This window comes from Pleurodeles waltl, chromosome 2_2 (assembly GCF_031143425.1).
Source record: "Pleurodeles waltl isolate 20211129_DDA chromosome 2_2, aPleWal1.hap1.20221129, whole genome shotgun sequence".
NCBI classification, from domain to species: domain Eukaryota; kingdom Metazoa; phylum Chordata; class Amphibia; order Caudata; family Salamandridae; genus Pleurodeles; species Pleurodeles waltl.
This window is the reverse complement of record NC_090439.1, coordinates 711,857,967-711,877,757: the sequence shown is the minus strand read 5'-3', so window position 1 is coordinate 711,877,757 and position 19,791 is coordinate 711,857,967. Positions and strand designations below refer to the sequence as shown.

The 19,791-nt window shown below is 39.7% G+C and overlaps 1 protein-coding gene and 1 long non-coding RNA gene across 4 annotated transcripts in view; both read right to left on the bottom strand.

Moving 5' to 3' along the window:
• Positions 1 to 19,791, bottom strand: part of ADHFE1 (alcohol dehydrogenase iron containing 1) — a 300,399-nt gene that overhangs the window by 213,271 nt on the left and 67,337 nt on the right. For 2 of the 3 annotated variants that reach the window (XM_069220269.1, XM_069220270.1), the window contains exon 5: positions 14,772 to 14,926. The exons of the other annotated variant lie outside the window; for it this stretch is intronic. In XM_069220269.1, the coding sequence (XP_069076370.1) occupies positions 14,772 to 14,926 (155 nt within the window). The remainder of the gene's footprint in view (positions 1 to 14,771; positions 14,927 to 19,791) is intronic. 3 annotated transcript variants of the gene reach the window in all.
• LOC138282560 (uncharacterized) lies at positions 8,861 to 13,280 on the bottom strand. The gene is made up of 3 exons (XR_011200970.1): positions 13,193 to 13,280; positions 11,805 to 11,831; positions 8,861 to 8,991 (listed from the first exon to the last, which is right to left on the bottom strand). It is a non-coding gene; the product is annotated as an uncharacterized lncRNA (long non-coding RNA).

Here is a 19,791-nt window from a genome sequence, read left to right as displayed (position 1 = left end):
TTGATGGAAAATTGCGTCTTCTCCAGTGAGGAAATAGTCGCTACAAACTTCCCTATCTCCTTAGCAAAGCGTTCTCTGAAGAAGTTTCCTTGTTCAACTTCACCTGCCTCTGAAGTGGCCAAACTTTCTAAGTTTGGGATCAATCTTGAATAGAAAAGATCTGCTTCATTCCACTGGCAGGAAGCATCTGGCATTCTCCAGAAGGTACATGGCCCTCTGAGCCCAGCTGGCCATGATGTCTGTGGGCACTGGCGAACCTGAGGTCCTGGACTGCTCTACCAACTCGATAATCTTGGTGAGAGGGCCCACCATATCCAGCAACTTATCCTAGCAGGCACGCCATGATAGATCTATGTCCTTCTTAGAATCTTTCATGTACTTCCCAAACAACATACAAGCAGACAATTTGCTATTGATCTCTGGAGTCAGGGCTACATTTTCACTGGGCGTAGGTCTGGGGCACTTGACCCAAAGACGGGCCTGAACCTCTTTCTCCAAAGCCGACCCAATCTAGTTGGCAACATAGTCTGCCACCTTTTGCTTTGGGAACCATTCTGAGGATCAGGGTGGTAGATGCTTTTAGGTTCAAACATATCTGAAGTGGGCCATCGATTCCTACTGCAGCAGGGCTCATCCTCTGACAAGATATCCTCTTCTGTATCACGCTCCCCTTCATCAGAGAACCCATGATTGGGTTCTTCATCGGGGCCAATGGAGTCGCCGCTATCCCAGTGTAGCACATCCTCTCGGTAGGGCGCATTTCTAAGCATGCTACACACTTGTATGGAAGGCTTTGCAAAGTCTGTCAAAGCCCCCTAGGTGCCCCACATCGTGCTTGTGGCCTTCTTAGTAATGGAGAATGTCAGACGACTATGCACTGCCACTGCCCACTGGGTTCTCCAAAGACCTTGGGAGTCTTGTCTACAATTTTATTAATTTAGTCCTGGGGAGGAGAGGAGGGGGGGGGTAGTTCTTTATAAATAGCCTGGGAGAGGAACTTGTCCACCTCTGCAAGAAAATGGCACCCCTTGGGTGGCCATTCTTTTTCCCCTTCAAAGAATTGGGAATAATCGTGGTCCATGAAGGATTCCATACTTTGAGGGTGAAAGCACACTATGAGAGACCACGTTAGGCTCAAAAAATGCCCAATCACAATATATAATAAAGGGCAGCCCTCGTGCTGGTGCAGGCTTCAATATTATTGAATGGCCATAAGGTGGTGTCCACGGCCTCTTGAGAGCTAGGACCTGCATGGACGGCCAGAAAGTCAACCGTGTGTTAAGCGAGGATTGGATGGAGTGCCTGGGTGGTCCACAGGGAAGTCCCAGATGTGCTACGTGCCTATGAAGGAGTGCACAGGGCTTCCCCGACAGGTCGAGTTGGGCACAAAAGGCCTGCTGTTTGTGTGCCCACAAGGAGAAACCCGCGATTGACAGAAAAAAGGAAGTGATCAGGCACGAAGCCTACCGCGCTCAGTGAATAATGCACAAAATTAGCACACCAACAACCAAGTAAATATATATGTAGAAACGTGCAAAGGGAAAAGTGAGTGGCTTAACTGATGTAGCAGTGAAGGAAGAGGAACAGTAAGGAACTTCATGGATACAAATGGACATGCTTTCGTGATATGAATGGTGGATACCTTCTTCACCCATTGCTTGATGGGAGTTGTACTTCTGGTCAGATTTAATTTTTGATTAAATGTGTTCTTTGAAAGTAACTGCTATAACGATTAAAGTGATGAAAGACATGTATAATCCCCAACTCCGGTACTGACATACAATGTCAGACTTTGCTCTTACATGGCTGAGGTAGATAGTGTGAATTTACAGAGAATATGCTTTCATTTTAGCTTCTTGAGCACCTCTCCTTAAACTCTATGTGAAAATCATAACAGAAAACAGTTTTCTCCCAAACATGATTTGTGAAATCCCAGCAGAGGGTCAGCATTTTTCACAGGGTAAAATCACCTTAGACCACACCACAATTCCTAAATATAGTATGGTACCACAACAAATGATTTAAATTGTTACTAAAAACTGTTCTCACCCTTTAAACAATTATTTTTTTTATCCTTAATTTAACAAAAACTACTCAACAGATTCACACCAAATCACAAAAAGCAAAACCAGCAGACCAAGATCTAGAGTCCTGCCAAATATGGTGTAGTTCCGTTCAGCAGTTTTTGGTGTAGGCTTGCCTAAAGAAGTCTATGGAAAATACATGGGATGTTATGCTTAGGGGTTCCCTTTTTTGCCCCTCGGCCTCCGGCTGACGGATGATCACCTCCAAACTTCCCAGAAAGGAGCTGAGATGGATAAACTATTTTTTGGGGAAAAGTCAAACAGGCCCACAGTTTTTGGCAAACCCAAAAACACTCTTTCTATGGAAAAAAGCAGATCAGACCTATCTCTAACTCTCTCTCTGTCTCTCTATTATATATATACTCGCTTAATAAAACAGAGGTTACAGGGACATTATAGGTAGGCTCACATTTCAAATGTGCAAAATCATAGAAATTCAGCTGTTTCAATTATGGTTATTTCAAGTAACTGTAACATGTGCCCTAAGGTAACTATAACTCGTGACCTCGGCATGCACAGTTTTCTTATCAATATTTTTACTACAAATATTGCAGTGATATTATCAATGATGTCACACATGATGTTATGAGTGATGTAATATATGGGGTCATTATCCCCGCCATGCACAGTTTTTTCATTAAAATTTTTACTGCAAATATTACATTGATATTATCTATGATGTTATCAAAGAGGTCATGAATGCCGTAATTTGTGGGTTAATTAGCAGTGCATAACGAGGGCGAAAGTTATAGTTACCTTAAGACACAAGTTATAGTTACTTGAGGTAACTCTAACTATAACTGGTAATTTTTTCTATGGTTTTCCACGTTTAAAATGTAAGCTTAACTATAACCTCCCTGTAACCTTTGTTTTTTTAAGAACCTGCGGCCAACCCCGTAATCACCCAACCCCATGTTGTGCACAGCCCTTTGGCCATGCGTGGTGGGAGCTGGTCACAGCCTTTCAAGGTAAGAAAGGGTGTATATGGGAATGAGACTGGCTGTGAGAGTGTCTGTCTGGGTGTAAGAGTGCGTACATCAGCGTTTTAGTGGGTGTGGCAGTGTGTGTGTGTGGGCCAGTGAGTGGGTGCATGAGGCTGGCAATGGGTGTGTGAGAGACTGAGTGGGTCTGTGAGTGGGTGCATAACTGTCTGAATGGGTGTGTGAGGGTCTGACTGGGTCTGTGACTGGGTACGTGAGTGTCTGGGTTGGTGTGTGAGTGGGAAACTTTGATTGAAAGAGAGACAGAGAGAGAAAGTGAGAGGAAGAGAGAGAGGGAGTTTTTTTAGACTTTGATGTTCGATATACTTAGAATGAGATATTTCTGCACAAATTAAAATAAAGTGTGTCTATCATTTTTTTAAATTTTAAATAATTTGTACTTTAAAAAAAAAAAAAAAAAAAAAAGAAGAGGGAAGCAAGTCCAGCTGGACTTGAAGCCTGAATGCTAGGTGTGATGGTCTGCGACCTTCACAATGAGCTATTCTTTATCTTTTAGTCCTTTATGGACTATCTGGGACCGCGCTCCTTCACAGTCCCTACACATTTATTTATTTATTTTTAATTATTTATGAAAATGCACTTTACGGGCTTCCTGGCACCGAAAGGCTTCCCTCACAGTGCCATTGCTTCAGCAAGCAGGGATCCGCTTCAACAGCAGTTCCCTGCTTGCTGAATCATTTCTCCAGGACTGAACTTGAGTCCTAAGATGGCTGACAACACTTCCTTGTTTGAAGTGTTTTCAACGAATCAGATCTCTGCACGAGATCGTGAGGGGTCACGAATCCTTCACATCCATATACATACAAATTTGGATTTTCTTAAATTTCTCAAAAACTACTTAATGGATTTACATCAAATAACAAAAGGGGCTCTTTCTTACCTTTTTGCCAAATTTGGTGTAATTATGTCCAGTGTTTTTTGTGCTATTGTTATCCAATTCTTCCTATGAGAATTAACATTGGAAATGCTCTAAATTTCACCCCCCCTTTATCTTGACCCCCGCTTGACAGATCACCCTGAAATTTTCCAGACAGCAGCTCAAGTGACTGTCACATTTTTGGGGGAAAATTTAGTGAAGATTTGTCAAGCGACACCAAAGATATAGGCAAGTAAAAAACAATTTTTCTATAGAAACTAGTTCTTAACTATAACTACCTTCTGGTGACCACCAGTAGGTGATATATATATATATATATATATACACACACACACACACACAAACACTTATACTTACCTGCAATTTGTTGCAGAATAAATGTAATGGGGTATACTAATACATGACAAATTGAGTGCCTCTAAAATCGATTTACTCACCTGTGGGAACTGGAAAACCTACAACCCTATATGCACCTGCCCTCATGAACTAGGACCACCTGCAAAATATATTTATGTATATATGTTAACTACAGTTATTTATAACTATAAAATATCCCACAAGGTAATTGTGGCAGCAGACAATGTAAATATTGTTGTTTCAATTTACATATGGATATTTATATAGCAGGAGTCTGATCAATCAAACAACATTTTATCAAGTATCATAGGTGTGTTTGTGTGGGTGTGTATACATTATTTACATTTGGTTATATAAAAAAAAACTCTTGTTCTTCTTATCCTTACTCCCTCTTACTCTCACCAAAACTTTCTGACTACTATGAACTCACAAACATCCTTCTCAAACTTTCACCCCTCCTTTTTAGCCATGCCACCCAACTAACAAGCACATACGACCACTAGTTACATAAACAACTTAATACTATTCCCTTTTCAAATTCATTGCTATCATTCTATCCTTACTCCAAACTCCCCTTTTCAAATCCATTCCTATCATTCTAACCCTACTCCAAACTCTACTAAACAGCCAAGAAATCGAAAGCACAAACCTAGCACAACTAACGTACAAGAAACAAATTGTACTAACCTACTAATTAAAAATATTGGATTCCAGAATAATGCGCTCCTAGTCGAAAAAGAGCTTCAATGCCTCATCAAAAGTCATACGCACTATACAAATACACTAACAATTTACAAAGGAATGCAGAGCAACATTCAGAAACGGTATTGTGGGGGTGTCCAGCCTTATATTTCTTTTGATAATTTATTTCTAAGGCAACACGTACAGGGTAAATATTAATTATCTTTAAAGGTTGACTCAAATATTTGAAGAATAACTGCAGACAGCTGAGAACTGCAAGGAACTGCGTGAAAAACTGAAACTACACCACCTAAACTTTGCTATATTAAAACCCTAGAAAACAACTAACTAGAATGCCATTGGTCAGTCTATGGAGTGGTTTAGGTCAGAACCAATTAGAATTATTCCACATTCTCACAAGAATCTTTTCTTCATTTTCTCTATTTACAATTGGAACATTTTCTCTCACTGCAGTAAGCAGTTTCCGCAGTAAAATACAATAGTTGCAGGTTATACATGAGCACTGTAGACTATTGTTTCTGGGTATACATTATCTCATTCCAGGAAGACAAACACATGTTACAACATAAGAAAATGACTTTTCCACAGTGAGCAAATCACACAGGATGCTTAGAGAAACATAATTTTGCAGAGTTAACATTTTAAAACATTGCCTCCAGAAAATTACTAAAATATGAGGTCTTTTAAAACAAATGTTAAAACATGAAGGATAAAACATTTCATAACATTTAAACTATTAATCCTTTTAGTACACATTAATACTATTTTTTTCAGTACATTTAATTATTAAACATAATACATTTCATTATACATTTTTTATTACATAATACACATTGTTTATGGTGACCACCATGTCAGCTACACAATTTCAATGAAACCTTTTAATATATGTTATCTCACACTGTATTTAAGTGACAAAATTTGTATTAATAATGTTTGCACTCCAACAATCCCTCCTCTGATGACTATATGTGTTGTCACAAAATATACTTATTAATACTTGTATTAATACTTGTGAGTCAGCTCAAAATTAATAATGGTTTCAATATTTTTCCAATAATACCCTGACCAAGATTACTTGGCCAATTTTTCACTTTAGTAACACCTTTGCCAATATTTTCCCATAATCCTGGCTCTTTCAGATCTTTTAAATCTGAATTAGAATCTGTCAGGTTCTTAATAAAATGTCTAACTCCTTTACTATTGTCAGGTATATATGTGCAACAATGTTTCACTTTCAGCATCTGACAGACTTCGCCTTCCTTTGCTAAAAGAATATCTATTGCAAGGCGTGCTGGAGAACCACTGAACGAACAACATCCATTTCAGTAGCCCTATGGCTCCATAAAAATCTGGCAGCATGTTATCTACAACAGTAGACAACTTTCTAGTTTTTATGGCATTCAGAACAACTACTACAGAAAGAATAATTGCTCCAAAGTCAGCTCAAAATTAATAATGGTTTCAATATTTTTCCAATAATACCCTGACCAAGATTACTTGGCCAATTTTTCACTTTAGTAACACCTTTGCCAATATTTTCCCATAATCCTGGCTCTTTCAGATCTTTTAAATCTGAATTAGAATCTGTCAGGTTCTTAATAACATTTCTAACTCCTTTACTATTGTCAGGTATACATGTGCAACAATGTTTCACTTTCAGCATCCGACAGACTTCGCCTTCCTTTGCTAAAAGAATATCTATTGCAAGGCGTGCTGGAGAACCACTGAACGAACAACATCCATTTCAGTAGCCCTATGGCTCCAGAAAAATCTGGCAGCATGTTATCCACAACAGTAGACAACTTTCAAATTTTTATGGCATTCAGAACAACTACTACAGAAAGAATAATTGCTCCAAATATTTCCCAATTATTTCAGAATAAGTTGCTCTTTTTGATCTTGGTCTCTGTAATTCATTTGTGTCATGTGTATCATCTATATTGTCAGTCTGGTAAATCTTCGGGAATACCACTCCCAAATAACAAGTCCCATACCATCCCCTTAGGAGACGATAATAAGCATTATTTCTACAGATGAAATATACCCCAGGAATCACAGGATCTTGTCCATTTAACAAAACCCATGTATTCTTAAAAAGAAATATGTCTGCACTCATTAATTTCCACAAACTTAGTATCAGTTCTAGATGGAGGTCTGTAAATACAAAGCTTTCCTACATGTTGAAAATCTAAAGCAAGCTTCCCTTGTGTTTTAGTATCACTATATGCATAATCATTTCTAAATGTTCTCTATATTATTTTTTAATGCTTTTCTATCATCAGTTGGATCTACAAAAGATTTCTCTACTGGCGAAAGCAAGCATGTCTAATTGTTGTGGTGAGCGTAAGCCACACCAAATGTTAGTGTAGGCTCAAAGAAGCCTCTCACAATGCCAATATTTCTCTCTTTCGCTATGATACTCAAGTGTTGGGTAGTTGGAACAAAAGAAACCACTAGATCAAAATTAGAATAAACATATTGAATGTAGTCTTGGTTATAGAGCCTTGTTAGTAAAACACTGCAACAAATTACATATGTAAATAATTCCTTTCTGCAGTAACACTCTCTCACATTCATCGTCTCAACATATTCATACAGCAAGCGATAGAAAACGTTAGAAGAAAGATCTCCTTGTGAGTCGTCTAAGTGCAAGTATTTCTCATCCTTGTTAAACTTTTCTAACTTAGAAAGTGTAGTAGTTTCTAAAGAAGGTATTTAATTAATTTCAGCTTTGCTAGACACACTCATACTCACAATTAATAACAAACTTACTAGCACACATACAATTCCCAAACCAATACACATACATTTGCAACACCTATTGTTTTTAACGTAATTACGATTGTTATCCTTGCCCTGTAGAAAATCAGAAAGCGATGCAGCCAAAAATCAAAAACAAAAATAAACTTCAGTCTTCTTTACAGTTATTTACAGCAGCTTTCAGACTTTTCTCCAAAACTTTGTCTAAAATCGGTTTAGCTACTTATCAACTCAGTGTGCAAAAGTCTCTTTCAGTAGATCATATTCTATTGTTCAGTAATTATAACTTGTAAAATGCAATATCTGTCTGGTTCAGCTAGCAATATTGTTTTAAATCTCAATTCAAAAAATATTTTAAGTTCCAAAATATTGAGCTGGAGTTTCACGATCAAAACATAAGGATGAAAATTCACGTTGCCACTCATCTGTTGTAAAATATGCCCAATAGGACCTGAGTATCTTCGACTTCTTATTTCTCTCAGAACTTCATCTGTATCTGCTCTTGTTGTTGTGTCTGGATCCTCACTTATAGTCGACAGCACACCTGGAACCCTTTCATTTGTTTGCAGTTTGTGCCACTTGTCTCCTTTCGCAACTTTTTTTTGACAGTATCGTTTGCAAAACTGGACTTACAAATCTTCTTGATTAGGCAGGATTCTGACTTTGACTTGATGTACCTGCAACATTAGCTAATTCAGGAGGAGTCGAATTTGCATGACTTTGATTCATCTCAGCTCCAGCTGTGGAGGGAGTGATCTGTTTTAACAGTTTTTTCCAATCATCTACTTCTGGGAGAGCCCTCCTCTGACTTGACTCTCCTGCTATATTTGCTGATGCTTGAGCAGCTTCAGGAACCTCTATTTCATCCCTCAAAGTTGTACCTGGGTCTTCGCCAGTTTGCACTGTATCTGTTTCTGTATCCACAGTCTCTCTTCTTGTTCCTTGAGACTGAATAGTAGTTGTTGGTGCTCTTAACAATTCTTCTTCATCATCCAAAGGATAGGGCACTTTTTGAATGTGGCTGGCATGAATCTCGTTCGGGATTGCAGCACACTTCACAGCAGTCATCATTATTAGCACAATCTGGTACAGGCCCTTCCACCTAAGTTCCAGACAAGTTTTTCACACGTGCTTCTTGATGACCACCCAATCACCAGCTCGCAGACGGACACTGGTCCTAGGATGGCGGCACAGCTGTAACTTCCACCTGGGGAGAGAAAGAACAAACCACATCAGCCAGACTCTTGCAGTAATCCAGCACCATATCATCTGTTATATTCACAAGAGCTTTTGCAGGACCAGCTGGCAAACTCAATGCTCTGCCCATAAGGATTTAATGGGGAGAGAGTCCAGTCTTTTTTCAGGTGTGTTTCTAATGCTCGTCAGAACCAAAGGTAAAGCATCTGGCCATTTCATATTTGTGGATGCACACATTTTTGCAAGTCGTGCCTTTAGAGTACCATTCAATTGCTCTACTAATCCAGAAGCTTCAGGGCGATAGCTACAGTGCAACTTCTGCTCAATGTTTAACGCTCAACATAGTAATTTCATCACCTCATTACTGAAGTGACTTCCTCTATCTGATTTTAGAGAGGTCGGAAAACCCAAAACAAGGTATCAACTCCTTAAGTAAAAGCTTTGCTACTGTTAGACTATAATTTCTATGTGTGAGGTAGGCTTCAATCTAGTGACTAAAAATACAGACAACCACCAACACATATCTCAAATCACCACACACAGGCATTTCAATAAAATCCATTTGTATTCTGTTGAATGGGCCTCCTGCTCTTCCAATGTGACTCAAATTAACAACAGTTCTCTTTCCCAAGTTCATATGTCGGCATCTGTGACAAACTGCATCTGCAACCTGCCTAATTTTGGATTGAACCAGGACTGTTTAAATGTTCGAATCATTGCATCTCTGCCAATGTATGTCCGACCATGATAATATCCTGCCATTTGCATCAGTAGACAGTTTGGCAACACCACCTGCCCTTCATTTGAAACCCATATCATCATCATCCCTTTGACAGCATTTCAATTTTATCCAACCTTTGTTTTCATCTTCAGAAGCGTTCTCTTGAAAAAAATGTATTTCCTCCCCGTATCAATTACTGTTAATGTATAACTTGGGTTTACTTCATCAACATTTACTTCTTTCCATTCCTAGTTAAAAAGAGATGCAGTTCAACAAGCAAAATCTTGCGAATTGATCCACATGAGAATTTCCCATTAAAACAAAATCATTTGATTTCTGGTGCGCATTGCACTTTACCACAGCGATCGTCTCAGGTAACTGTAGGGCTTGTAATAAATCATGAATTTTATCACCATTTCTGATTGGCAAGCCAGAAGAGGTCATGAAATCTCTCTGTGCCCACAAATTCCCCAAAGTTGTGCACTTCACCAAATACATATTAACTGTCTGTAAAAATTGTAACTTTAAGCTGTGCAGAAATACAGCATGCCCTAGTAAAAGCCACCAATTCAGCTACTTGAACAGAAAATACTCTTTGAAGCTATGAAGCTTCAAGCATATCAGAAATAGTGCACACAGCATATCCAGATTTCAATGTTCCCACATTATCTTTTAGAGAGTAACCATCAACAAAAATAATTTGATCATTTTCCTCTAATAGAGTATCCTGAATGTCAGGTCTGGGTTTCGTGCAAAATTCAGTGACCTCCAGACAGTCATGTCATGTCATGTTCAACTTCTTTCAGTTTTTCAATTTCAACATTGTCTACCGGGGTAAGGTTGCAGGGTTAAGCACAGTACACCTCTTCAAAGACACATTAGGAAAACCCAAAATTAATAGCTCGTAACGTGTAAGATGTCCAGTATTGGGTCTTTGTTTGGGTAAGTAAAACAAAATCTGGGACAAGAACAGTTAAAGGATGTCCCACTAACCACCGCCACAGTCTGCAAACAACCAGGTAAAGCTAATGCGACTGGGTCCAAAGTAGCAGAAAAATATGCTACTGGGCGATTTACACCACCATATACCTGTGCAAAGACAGAAAGGGCACAAAAATCACGTCCATGACAAAATAAAAAAAATTGTTTAGTGTAGTCAGGCATTCCCAAAGCTGGTGCTATGCACAGACTCTCTCTCAGCTCAGTAAAAGCTTTCATACAAGCGTCATCAAAGGGCTCTGGGTCATTTATGTATTTGTGGGTCAGTTTCTGCAATGGCTTTGAGATAACAGAAAAATTGGGAATCCACTGGGGACAGTAGCTCACCATTCCCCCAAAACATCCTAACACATCTTTGTGTTCCTGGAGGATTAATTCACACCTTTTTCTATTTGGTGACCCAAATATTTTACTTCTTTCTGACATTACTGTAATTTCGCTGGGGACACTTTATGTCCATTTTCACCAAAATGATTCAATAAGGAAATAGTATATTTTCTGCATGCTTCCTTTGTCGTGGGAGCAACCAAAGATCATCAATGTACTGAACTAATGCTGATTGGAAAGGCATTTCTAATGATTCTAAATTATTTTTCAACACCTGATTAAATGTTGACGGAGACTCTGAAAAGCCTTGTGTGATCCTACACCATGAATACACACAATTACAGAATTTAAAGCAGAAAAGAAACTGGCCATCCTCATGTAGAGGCACTGAGAAAAATGCTTGTGACAAGTCCACCGCCGTGACCCATTCTGCATCACAAGGGATCTGAAACAAAATCACAGCTGGATTTGGTACCACTGGACAACATTTGACAACTATGTCATTAATTTTCCTAAAATCTTGAACAATTCTAAATTTTCTACTTGATTTTCGCAAACCCATACTAAGAGAATTAGATGGGCTGCTCAGCACTTCCTTTAGAACTCCCTCCTTCACAAAATCTGCAATTACAGGAGTAATGCCTTCAATTACATCTGATTTTGCGGAGTTTGCGGAAAAACTGCATTAGGTTTGACTGTAACTTTAACTGGTTCAGCTCCTCTGATCAGACTGATGTCTTTTCCTGAAAGATCCCAAACTTTTAATGTAACTGTACCTTGAAAGTCAGCTGGCAGGTCTTGTACTGTAAATATAGTATGAAAACAAATTAGTGGAAATCCTTCATTAACTGAATCACATTCAATCGGCATAGATAAATCATCATCATCATCACTATTCATCTGTATAGCAATTCCATCTTTTGTACAGGTAATTGAACATTTTGTTTTGCACAATAGATCTTTTCTCAATAAGGAACCAAACTTGAGTCACAGACTACAAATTTGTGCAATCCTTCAAAATTGCTATTGGTTTAGTAATCAGGTTCATCAGGAATTGATTTGCAACTTCTATAATCTGCACTGTTTTCCCAGAAAGTGGCACATTGGGAACTTCTGCAGTTCTCATTGTAGTGTGTAGCTCCTGTATCAACCACAAATGAAACCTTATGACCCATTAATTTTCCATTTACCTAAGGACCTTTTTGATCCACTTCTAATGAAGCTGCTAACACACATTCTTCTTCATTCAAACTCCCGCTCATCAATTCATCATTCGATTCATCCTCACTGTGAAGTTTAAACTGTTGTACTGTCTGATTACTTAAATTTAACTTGTGAGCTATGTTCTTGCTGAGGAAACATCACCTGCAAGCACTGGTAAAACCAAATCTCCCAATTCTTTCTAAATGACATATAACTATTAAAAACAGGATGTTTCCCTCCTAATGGGACAAAACCATCCTCTGCTACCAAAATTGTGGGCGTGTCCAGCCTTATATTTCTCTTAATAATTTATTTATAAGGCGACAGGTATAGGGTAACTATCAATTACCCTTAGAGTTTGACACACATCTTTGGACTCAGATAGGAGTGTAATAACATCCAAACAAACATTAACAAATCAAATAAACATCACTTTCAAATTTGGAGTCAGTAATTTATAAGCAGTATGACCAATGTGGTCATGAATCACAACACCAGTTTAATAAAGTTCAAACATTCATTGCCCTTTTGATTAACAATGCTAAGATCACGTAAATCAAATGCAAGACCAAATGATAAAAGTACAGAAACAATACAGGCTGACCGAACTGTCAGAATAATTTCAACCTGGACAAAATATTTATCACTAAGGATTTGGGAACTACAATGCAGAATAACAACAATAGCAAATGAATGATAGATACAGAATACATTTAGTTATCGCAGATGAATTATTTACAATCAAATTATATGAAAAGTCAAATTTAGAATTTGGCATCCTTAACTATTACTCTAATTCGATAAACATGTTTGGACTTCATGCAAAAAGAAAAAAAAAGATAAAAATTAATTTGGAAAACATCTGGCTATGGTGCTAACTAAAAATAGCGGTTAGATTTTCTAAAGGGAGAACACATGTAAATCTGCAAGAAAGACAAATCCACATTGGGTTATACCTCACCTAAATGGATCAGTAGCAGCAACGTCTTCATCAGTAGAGCATCTTCGGTCTTCCCTCAAACAGGATGTGAACAAGGACACTGATTGTATATTAACTCAGTGGCAGAAAGCTAAGGACATAACACATAATTACACTAGCAGAGTGCAGACAGCTGAGAACTGTAAGGGACTGCGAGACAAAAGCTAAAACTACATCACCTAAACTTTGCCATATTAAACAACTAACTAGAATGCCACTGGTCAATCTATGGGGTGGTTTAGGTCAGAACCAATTAGAATTATTCCACTTTCTCAGAAGTATCTTTTCTTCATTTTCTCCATTTACGATTGGACCATCTTATCTCACTGCAGTCACCAGTTTCCGCAGTAAAATACAATTCTTGCAAGTTATACATGAGCACGGAAGACTATGTTACAACATAAGAACATAACTTTTCCACAGTGAGCAAGTCACGCAGGATGCTTAGAGAAACATAATTTTGCAGAGTTAACACTTTTAAAACATTGCCTCTGGAAAATTACTAAAACGTGAAGCCTTTTAAAACCAATGCTAAAACACAAAGAATAAAACATTTCATAACATTTAAACTGTGCTTTTAATTATTATTAAGCACAATACATTTCATTAGACATTATTTATTACATATTGATACACATTGTTTATGGTGTCCACCATGTCAGCTACACATTTTATTTATTAAATACATAATTTCAATTGAACCTTTTAATATGTTATCTTACACTGTATTTAAGTGACACAATTTTTACTAATAATGTTTGCACTCCAACAGTGTTGCAGCAAGTGTTTCCTTGATTGTGCAAAAAGTAAAATTCCTGGTTATACCACATATCCATTGCAACAGCATTCCACTGTAAACGTCAGCTTCAGGTGAACTGCAGCAGCCCTTGCACCTTTTGCCTGGTCCGATGCAAAATAAACCGCAGGTAAATTGTGGTCAGTGGTTGACATCACTACCCAGTATGCTTCAGTGATAGGCGATTAGATTGTTTAATTGGGGATATATGCTTTCCATTCAGGTTAATACATATTTAGCAACACAACACGTAACAGTTTCACATTTTAATGTCTTACCTCTTGTCTTCTGCAACAACGTTTACATTTAATTTGATTTGCAGTGTCTCCCTTGAACCACTCTGTCTGTTTCAGAACCAAGTATAGCTGTACAACCTCTGTAAATCCACAGTGAATGCCGACTTTTCTCTATCATGTATGTAAACTTCCTATGGCATAGTGAAACAATTTTGCGAATAATAAAAAGAGCATGCCATGTGCAAGTTGTGCACATACGCATGGGGCGATTCCCTGCAAGGACTTCTATATTTGTGAATCATGTCTAGAACCTAGGGAGCACCAACATGGTGTGTAGGCAGACACACACTCGCACACAGGCTGACACACACACTATGTTCGCCAATATTATGATACCACACTTCTGTATTTATGTTTGCAATTGGTTGTGGCTGAATAACATCACCTATTTACACTGAAATGCGGTCAATAGCAAGTAATGACTTCCAATGCCGTTCTCAATATAATACAACTGATGGAGGGGTCATACCTTGAGTCAGTTGGCTCCACTCTGACTGAGTTGTACATTTTGAAGCAGATGTCATTCTTCGCTAAGGAGTCAAGAACAGCCTTTACCGGAGGAAGGGTGCTCAGGTTCGTATCTGTCATCACACACACTCTTCTAGCTCCCATATTCTGAAGATCCTACCAAGGAATTAAATAGTAACAGTAAAGTTTGGCTTCACAAAGCATACGAACATGGCTACTGTTTTAAGGAGATGATGTACAAGTCCACAGATTCATGACCATAAACGTTTAGGTATAACCTCCTATTACAGTGTAGGCTAATTATATTTTGATTCAAATGTTCACCTACAACCTCTCTAGACATCCCTCTATTATTATGTTAGCAGGCAGGAGCAATGTATAATAATTTCACAGAAACTATATTCAGAACAGATTGTTTCCTGCACAGACAGCAGCCCTCGATTTCTATTCAACGTGTTGCCATAGGGCGTGGGGAAGTGTGCTTGGTATTGGAGGGAGTGTGTGGGGAAGAGGAAAAGAGAATAGCAAATATAATGGATATCTAGGAACAGGGAATGGGGTCTTTCAATGAACATCAGGGAAGGCAAAGGCCCACAGAGGTTAACATGAGCTTTTCCCAAAATTGAGCCTTGGAACGACTGACAGCCTCAAAATGACCAAGGACAGCCTAGATCAAGTGTGTGATTTTGTTTAGTCCTTTCCTGGTTAATGGGACGGCTCAGCTGGCTAAGGCAGAAGCAACGGGATTTGGGCAACTTTAGTGATTCAGTTAAAAATACCAACAAGCTTGCCTCATTCTTTCATCTGTCCAATGTTTATACGTTATGAATTAATTTCAGGTGGTTATGCATCTGAATGTCTGCTCCTTCCTGTCGTACTCATTCACAATGTTAGGCATTTTAAACATTTAGGGACAGCTCCGATAGGAGTAATGAAAAAAATACACAGTTAATCTTCTTGTTAAGCTTGTGCTTTAATATCACAATCTTAACTTCAGCTCCAGTGCATTATTAATCTTCCTGTTAGTTTGTGCTGGTCAATCATTAAGCAAATAACCATCTGAACACACCAAGACAAAGTCTGACGGCATGCACCGAAGGAAACGTGTTATCAACAGCCAGGGCTCCGAGGCAGGACACTCTGCTTCAACCTGGCTGGTTGGATAATTGAACTTTAAGGAATGTACTTTCGCTGGCTGACAGAGGCCTGCTTTTCAACTGTTAGGACTTTTAAATATGAGCTGACGCTCTCTCTATCTCTTTGGTGCTTGCAGAGCACTGAGTTGTGCTTGGTCTTCAGTCTCTTAGAGGGACATAGCCTAAGCCTCTTCTGAAGCTCAGCTGGACTTCCTTCCCTGTTGCTATAGCTGATCTCCGTGGGAGCCCCAAGCCAGTGAAAGGAGTTTGGAGAGGTGGACCCAGCACCTAGAAGTTTTCTCTAACATTCACCAGGGGTTAGAGAAAGACAGCCTCAAGAGACCACTGATACAAGCGTGTTTGCACTCAATACATTGACTTTTGTTTTTGTTATGTTCAGACTTTTATTTGTTGCAGAGCTCCAGCACCTGGTTGGCCTCAGTGCTAACCAAACAGACAGTGGCTTGACTGGTCTTGTGAGAACTTGTGTACCTGTGGGCTTACACCTCGGTTACCTCAGGAGAAAAACTCTGGTCTTCCTCCATCATCAAGGCTGATCACCTTGGGTGAAGAGCCATTGCTCTGGGGCCTCTAGGGCTTCCAGGGAATCTGATATTCCCAATACAGACACCAACACAGCCTAACCTGGGTGAACGTCTTAAGTTCTCAGACCCTGTTATTCTATATCACAAATTTTCAGATAATGTATTTTTCCACTGCAAGTTTACTGTTCTACGGTAATCCTTTGGGGTGTTGTTATTGGTAGGACTGCACACTGTATAGGTTTATGAACTAAAACAAAGTAACTCAGTACTAGCAAGATCATTCTGATCCTATATCTCACAGTGAGTAGGTCATGATCAGGAAAGAATCACAAACATAACACGTTTGCGAACAGTTTCACTTATTCCGTTGTTACAGTAACCGCATTAATATGTCTGGTTTCTCATTTTCTAAACTGTTTATGACCTTCTAGTTGTACTACACACGACTGAGTTGCACGTGCAGATGTCTTTGCGCCTTAAATCATATTCCGTGAGATGCCTGGTTATCTGGATAATTTTAGCGGTCTGCTCATTCTGCAGATTTAAAAATGTAATTCTATGAATATAGCTTTTAGATACCTAAGGTATAGTTTAGTGTTAACTTTGCTGCGGAGAGCAAAATTAAACTATTTTTGTAATATTTAATGGATTTAAATCTGAGATTTTGTGCTTCTAAACATGCATTTGACATATGAAAATGAAGGTTTCTTTATTTGCTGTACCTTCCCATTCCTGGTACGTGCGCACACACACACACACACACATACTTTACAGAAGATTTCCACTGCACACATTTCCATCACCATTCTCAAAAATAGCTTTTGCAAAGCATGGAGTCTTTACATTCCTTAACAAGTAAACATATCTCTCTCAGTAGTCAGTGCAACATACTCTGACTCTGGATGTACCTCACACATCTAATAATGGAACACAAATTATGGAAAGAAGAGATTGCCCTAAAGGGGTATGTACTCTTATTTTGTGATCATTTATTGATTGCCCTAAAGAGGTACACCCTCTTCTTTTGTGATCATTTATATATCAAACTCATCAAGTGATAAGATACCTTTTATTATTTACTTCAAGCTATTAAGCTGTCAGCAGTCATCTCTGGATCAGCAGCAAGGCAATATCCGGACAACAGCCGCGCACTCAGTGTCCTGGTCAGGGAGGAAGACCAGCGCTCTCAATGCTGACAGCTCTTGGTGTCAGTGGTAGTTTCTGCAGGAGCAGCAAGGACATTTTCTGTCACCAGTCATGTGCCCAGTGGCTTGACGGGTGACAAAGACCAGCGCTCTCAACGTTAACAGCACCTGGTTGTCGCTGTTACAAAAACATTGGGTAAACAAACATTTGCAATGCAATAGGTCTCGCTATTGGCGTTGTAAATGAAAATGTACTTTACCTATGGGTTTTGGTTTGGAGTGCAGAGGATGCATGCCAGGTGCCAAAAACAAACCTCCCAGGCCTGTCACTGCAGAAGAGAGGACACAACAAGGCTGCCATCTTGGGAGAATATTTGCCTCATTTCTACATACTGGCTGTGATATCATACACAGGAGTCCAGAGGGTGATGTGGAAGTGCTCTGTGCCTGTGACAGCAACTGTTGGGGTTATTCGAGGTGGTGCCTCTTCAAACAGGAAGCAGTGCTATTTGAGCACTGTTTTAGACATTGCTTCCGGAAGTGGCCTCTGCAACGTCGCAGTAGCTGTGAGGGGACAGCCAAAGCCATGACACTCGTAAATTCTGAGAGGAGGAAGTGACAGGGTTAGGAAAATGGCTCCTCTACTAACTGAACTCTATTTGTAGAGGCCTAATTTACATTCAAAGGCTAGATTTTTTTTACTATCAAACTTAAGCCCTTGAAGTGCTGGGGCTGGAGTCTCGACTCCTTTTCCACCATTTTGGAGACAACACCTTTTGTCATCTTGACTAACTATCTAGAACTAACCTATGTGCTTGGTTAGTGACCCTCCAGAGGTTATCAAGCGCACGTGCTGTTGACTAGTGTGAATGTCTACTCAAGTCAGTTGGCTGATGCACCCACTGCAGAGGTCTTGACAGAATGAGAATGTCAAAGATTACAATCCTGACACAGCCTTTTCACTTCTTCATCTCTGCAAGGTCGATGCAAATAAATTATAAGGATTTTGTTAAGAATGGCACCTGCTTTGCAGCACTATGAAATGGTAGAGCCTGTATTACCAAGCGCTATATTAAAAAAAAAAATTGTTCCCAGACTGCCCCAACACGCACTAGACAAAGAACCCTAGGGCAGAGGATGTGGAATAAGGGCCGGAGCCGCCGACTTTGGAGCTGGGGAACATGGTTCGAGTCTCGGCAATGGCTCAACATCCTGTGATTCTGGGCAAATCACTCAGGCCATCATTACGACCCTGGCGATCGGTGATAAAGTGGCGGTAATACCGCCAACAGGCTGGTGGTAATTACTGCCAAATTATGACCATGGGGGGTAATATCTTCGATAGACAGTCAATGTAACACACCGACCGCCAGGGCGGAAACAACAGTCACCACGGTGGTAGCCGCCTACAGCCAGGAAGAAGACAAAGTACTGCCCACCATATTAAGACACACGATTCCGCCACCTTTTCCGAGGCAGTACCAACGCCTGTTGGAAACACATCACAGAAGAGAAAGGACTCACCATTGGAGACACAGGGAAGAACCATCCGCCACTGATGTAGAACTGCAAGTCTTTCTGACAATATTCTATGTTATGCTCCACCTGGAACACCAACGTCAGCGAAGATGACGACCGTGAGTACAGACGCCTAGCACACAAGGGAGGGTGGAAGGAAAATGAGAGTGACACACACACACGCACCACACACACCAGACATACACATGCCATACACACAACCATATACATTACAAAAACAATTTGACCACAAAAATCAGCAGAATAATGCAAAGGCAACAGGAATTTATTAAAAGGATTGTAATCAGTCCAACAATAAAATGAAAAATCTGATTTGGCTATAAAACAGATCTGTACAGGTGTATAAAAAAGGGACACTTCCCAGTTCATAGTTCCCAAGGCCCACATGGCTACAGGGCACAGTCCAAGGCCCCACTCGAATCCTGCACCAATCCAGAGAGAACACTGCAAGGGCATCAGTTTGTTTGAAAAAGCCCACTGGTTCTGGAGGGGGCAACATGCCCATTGCTTTGTCATGTGGAGTGCAGGGCCACAGTCGCTCAAGCGGTGTCTTGTCCACTGGTTCTGAAGGGGGCAACATGCCCTGTGCTCTGTCCTGTGGAGTGCAAGGCCACAGTCTCTCAAGTGGGTGTCTTGCCCACTGGTTCTGGTGGGGG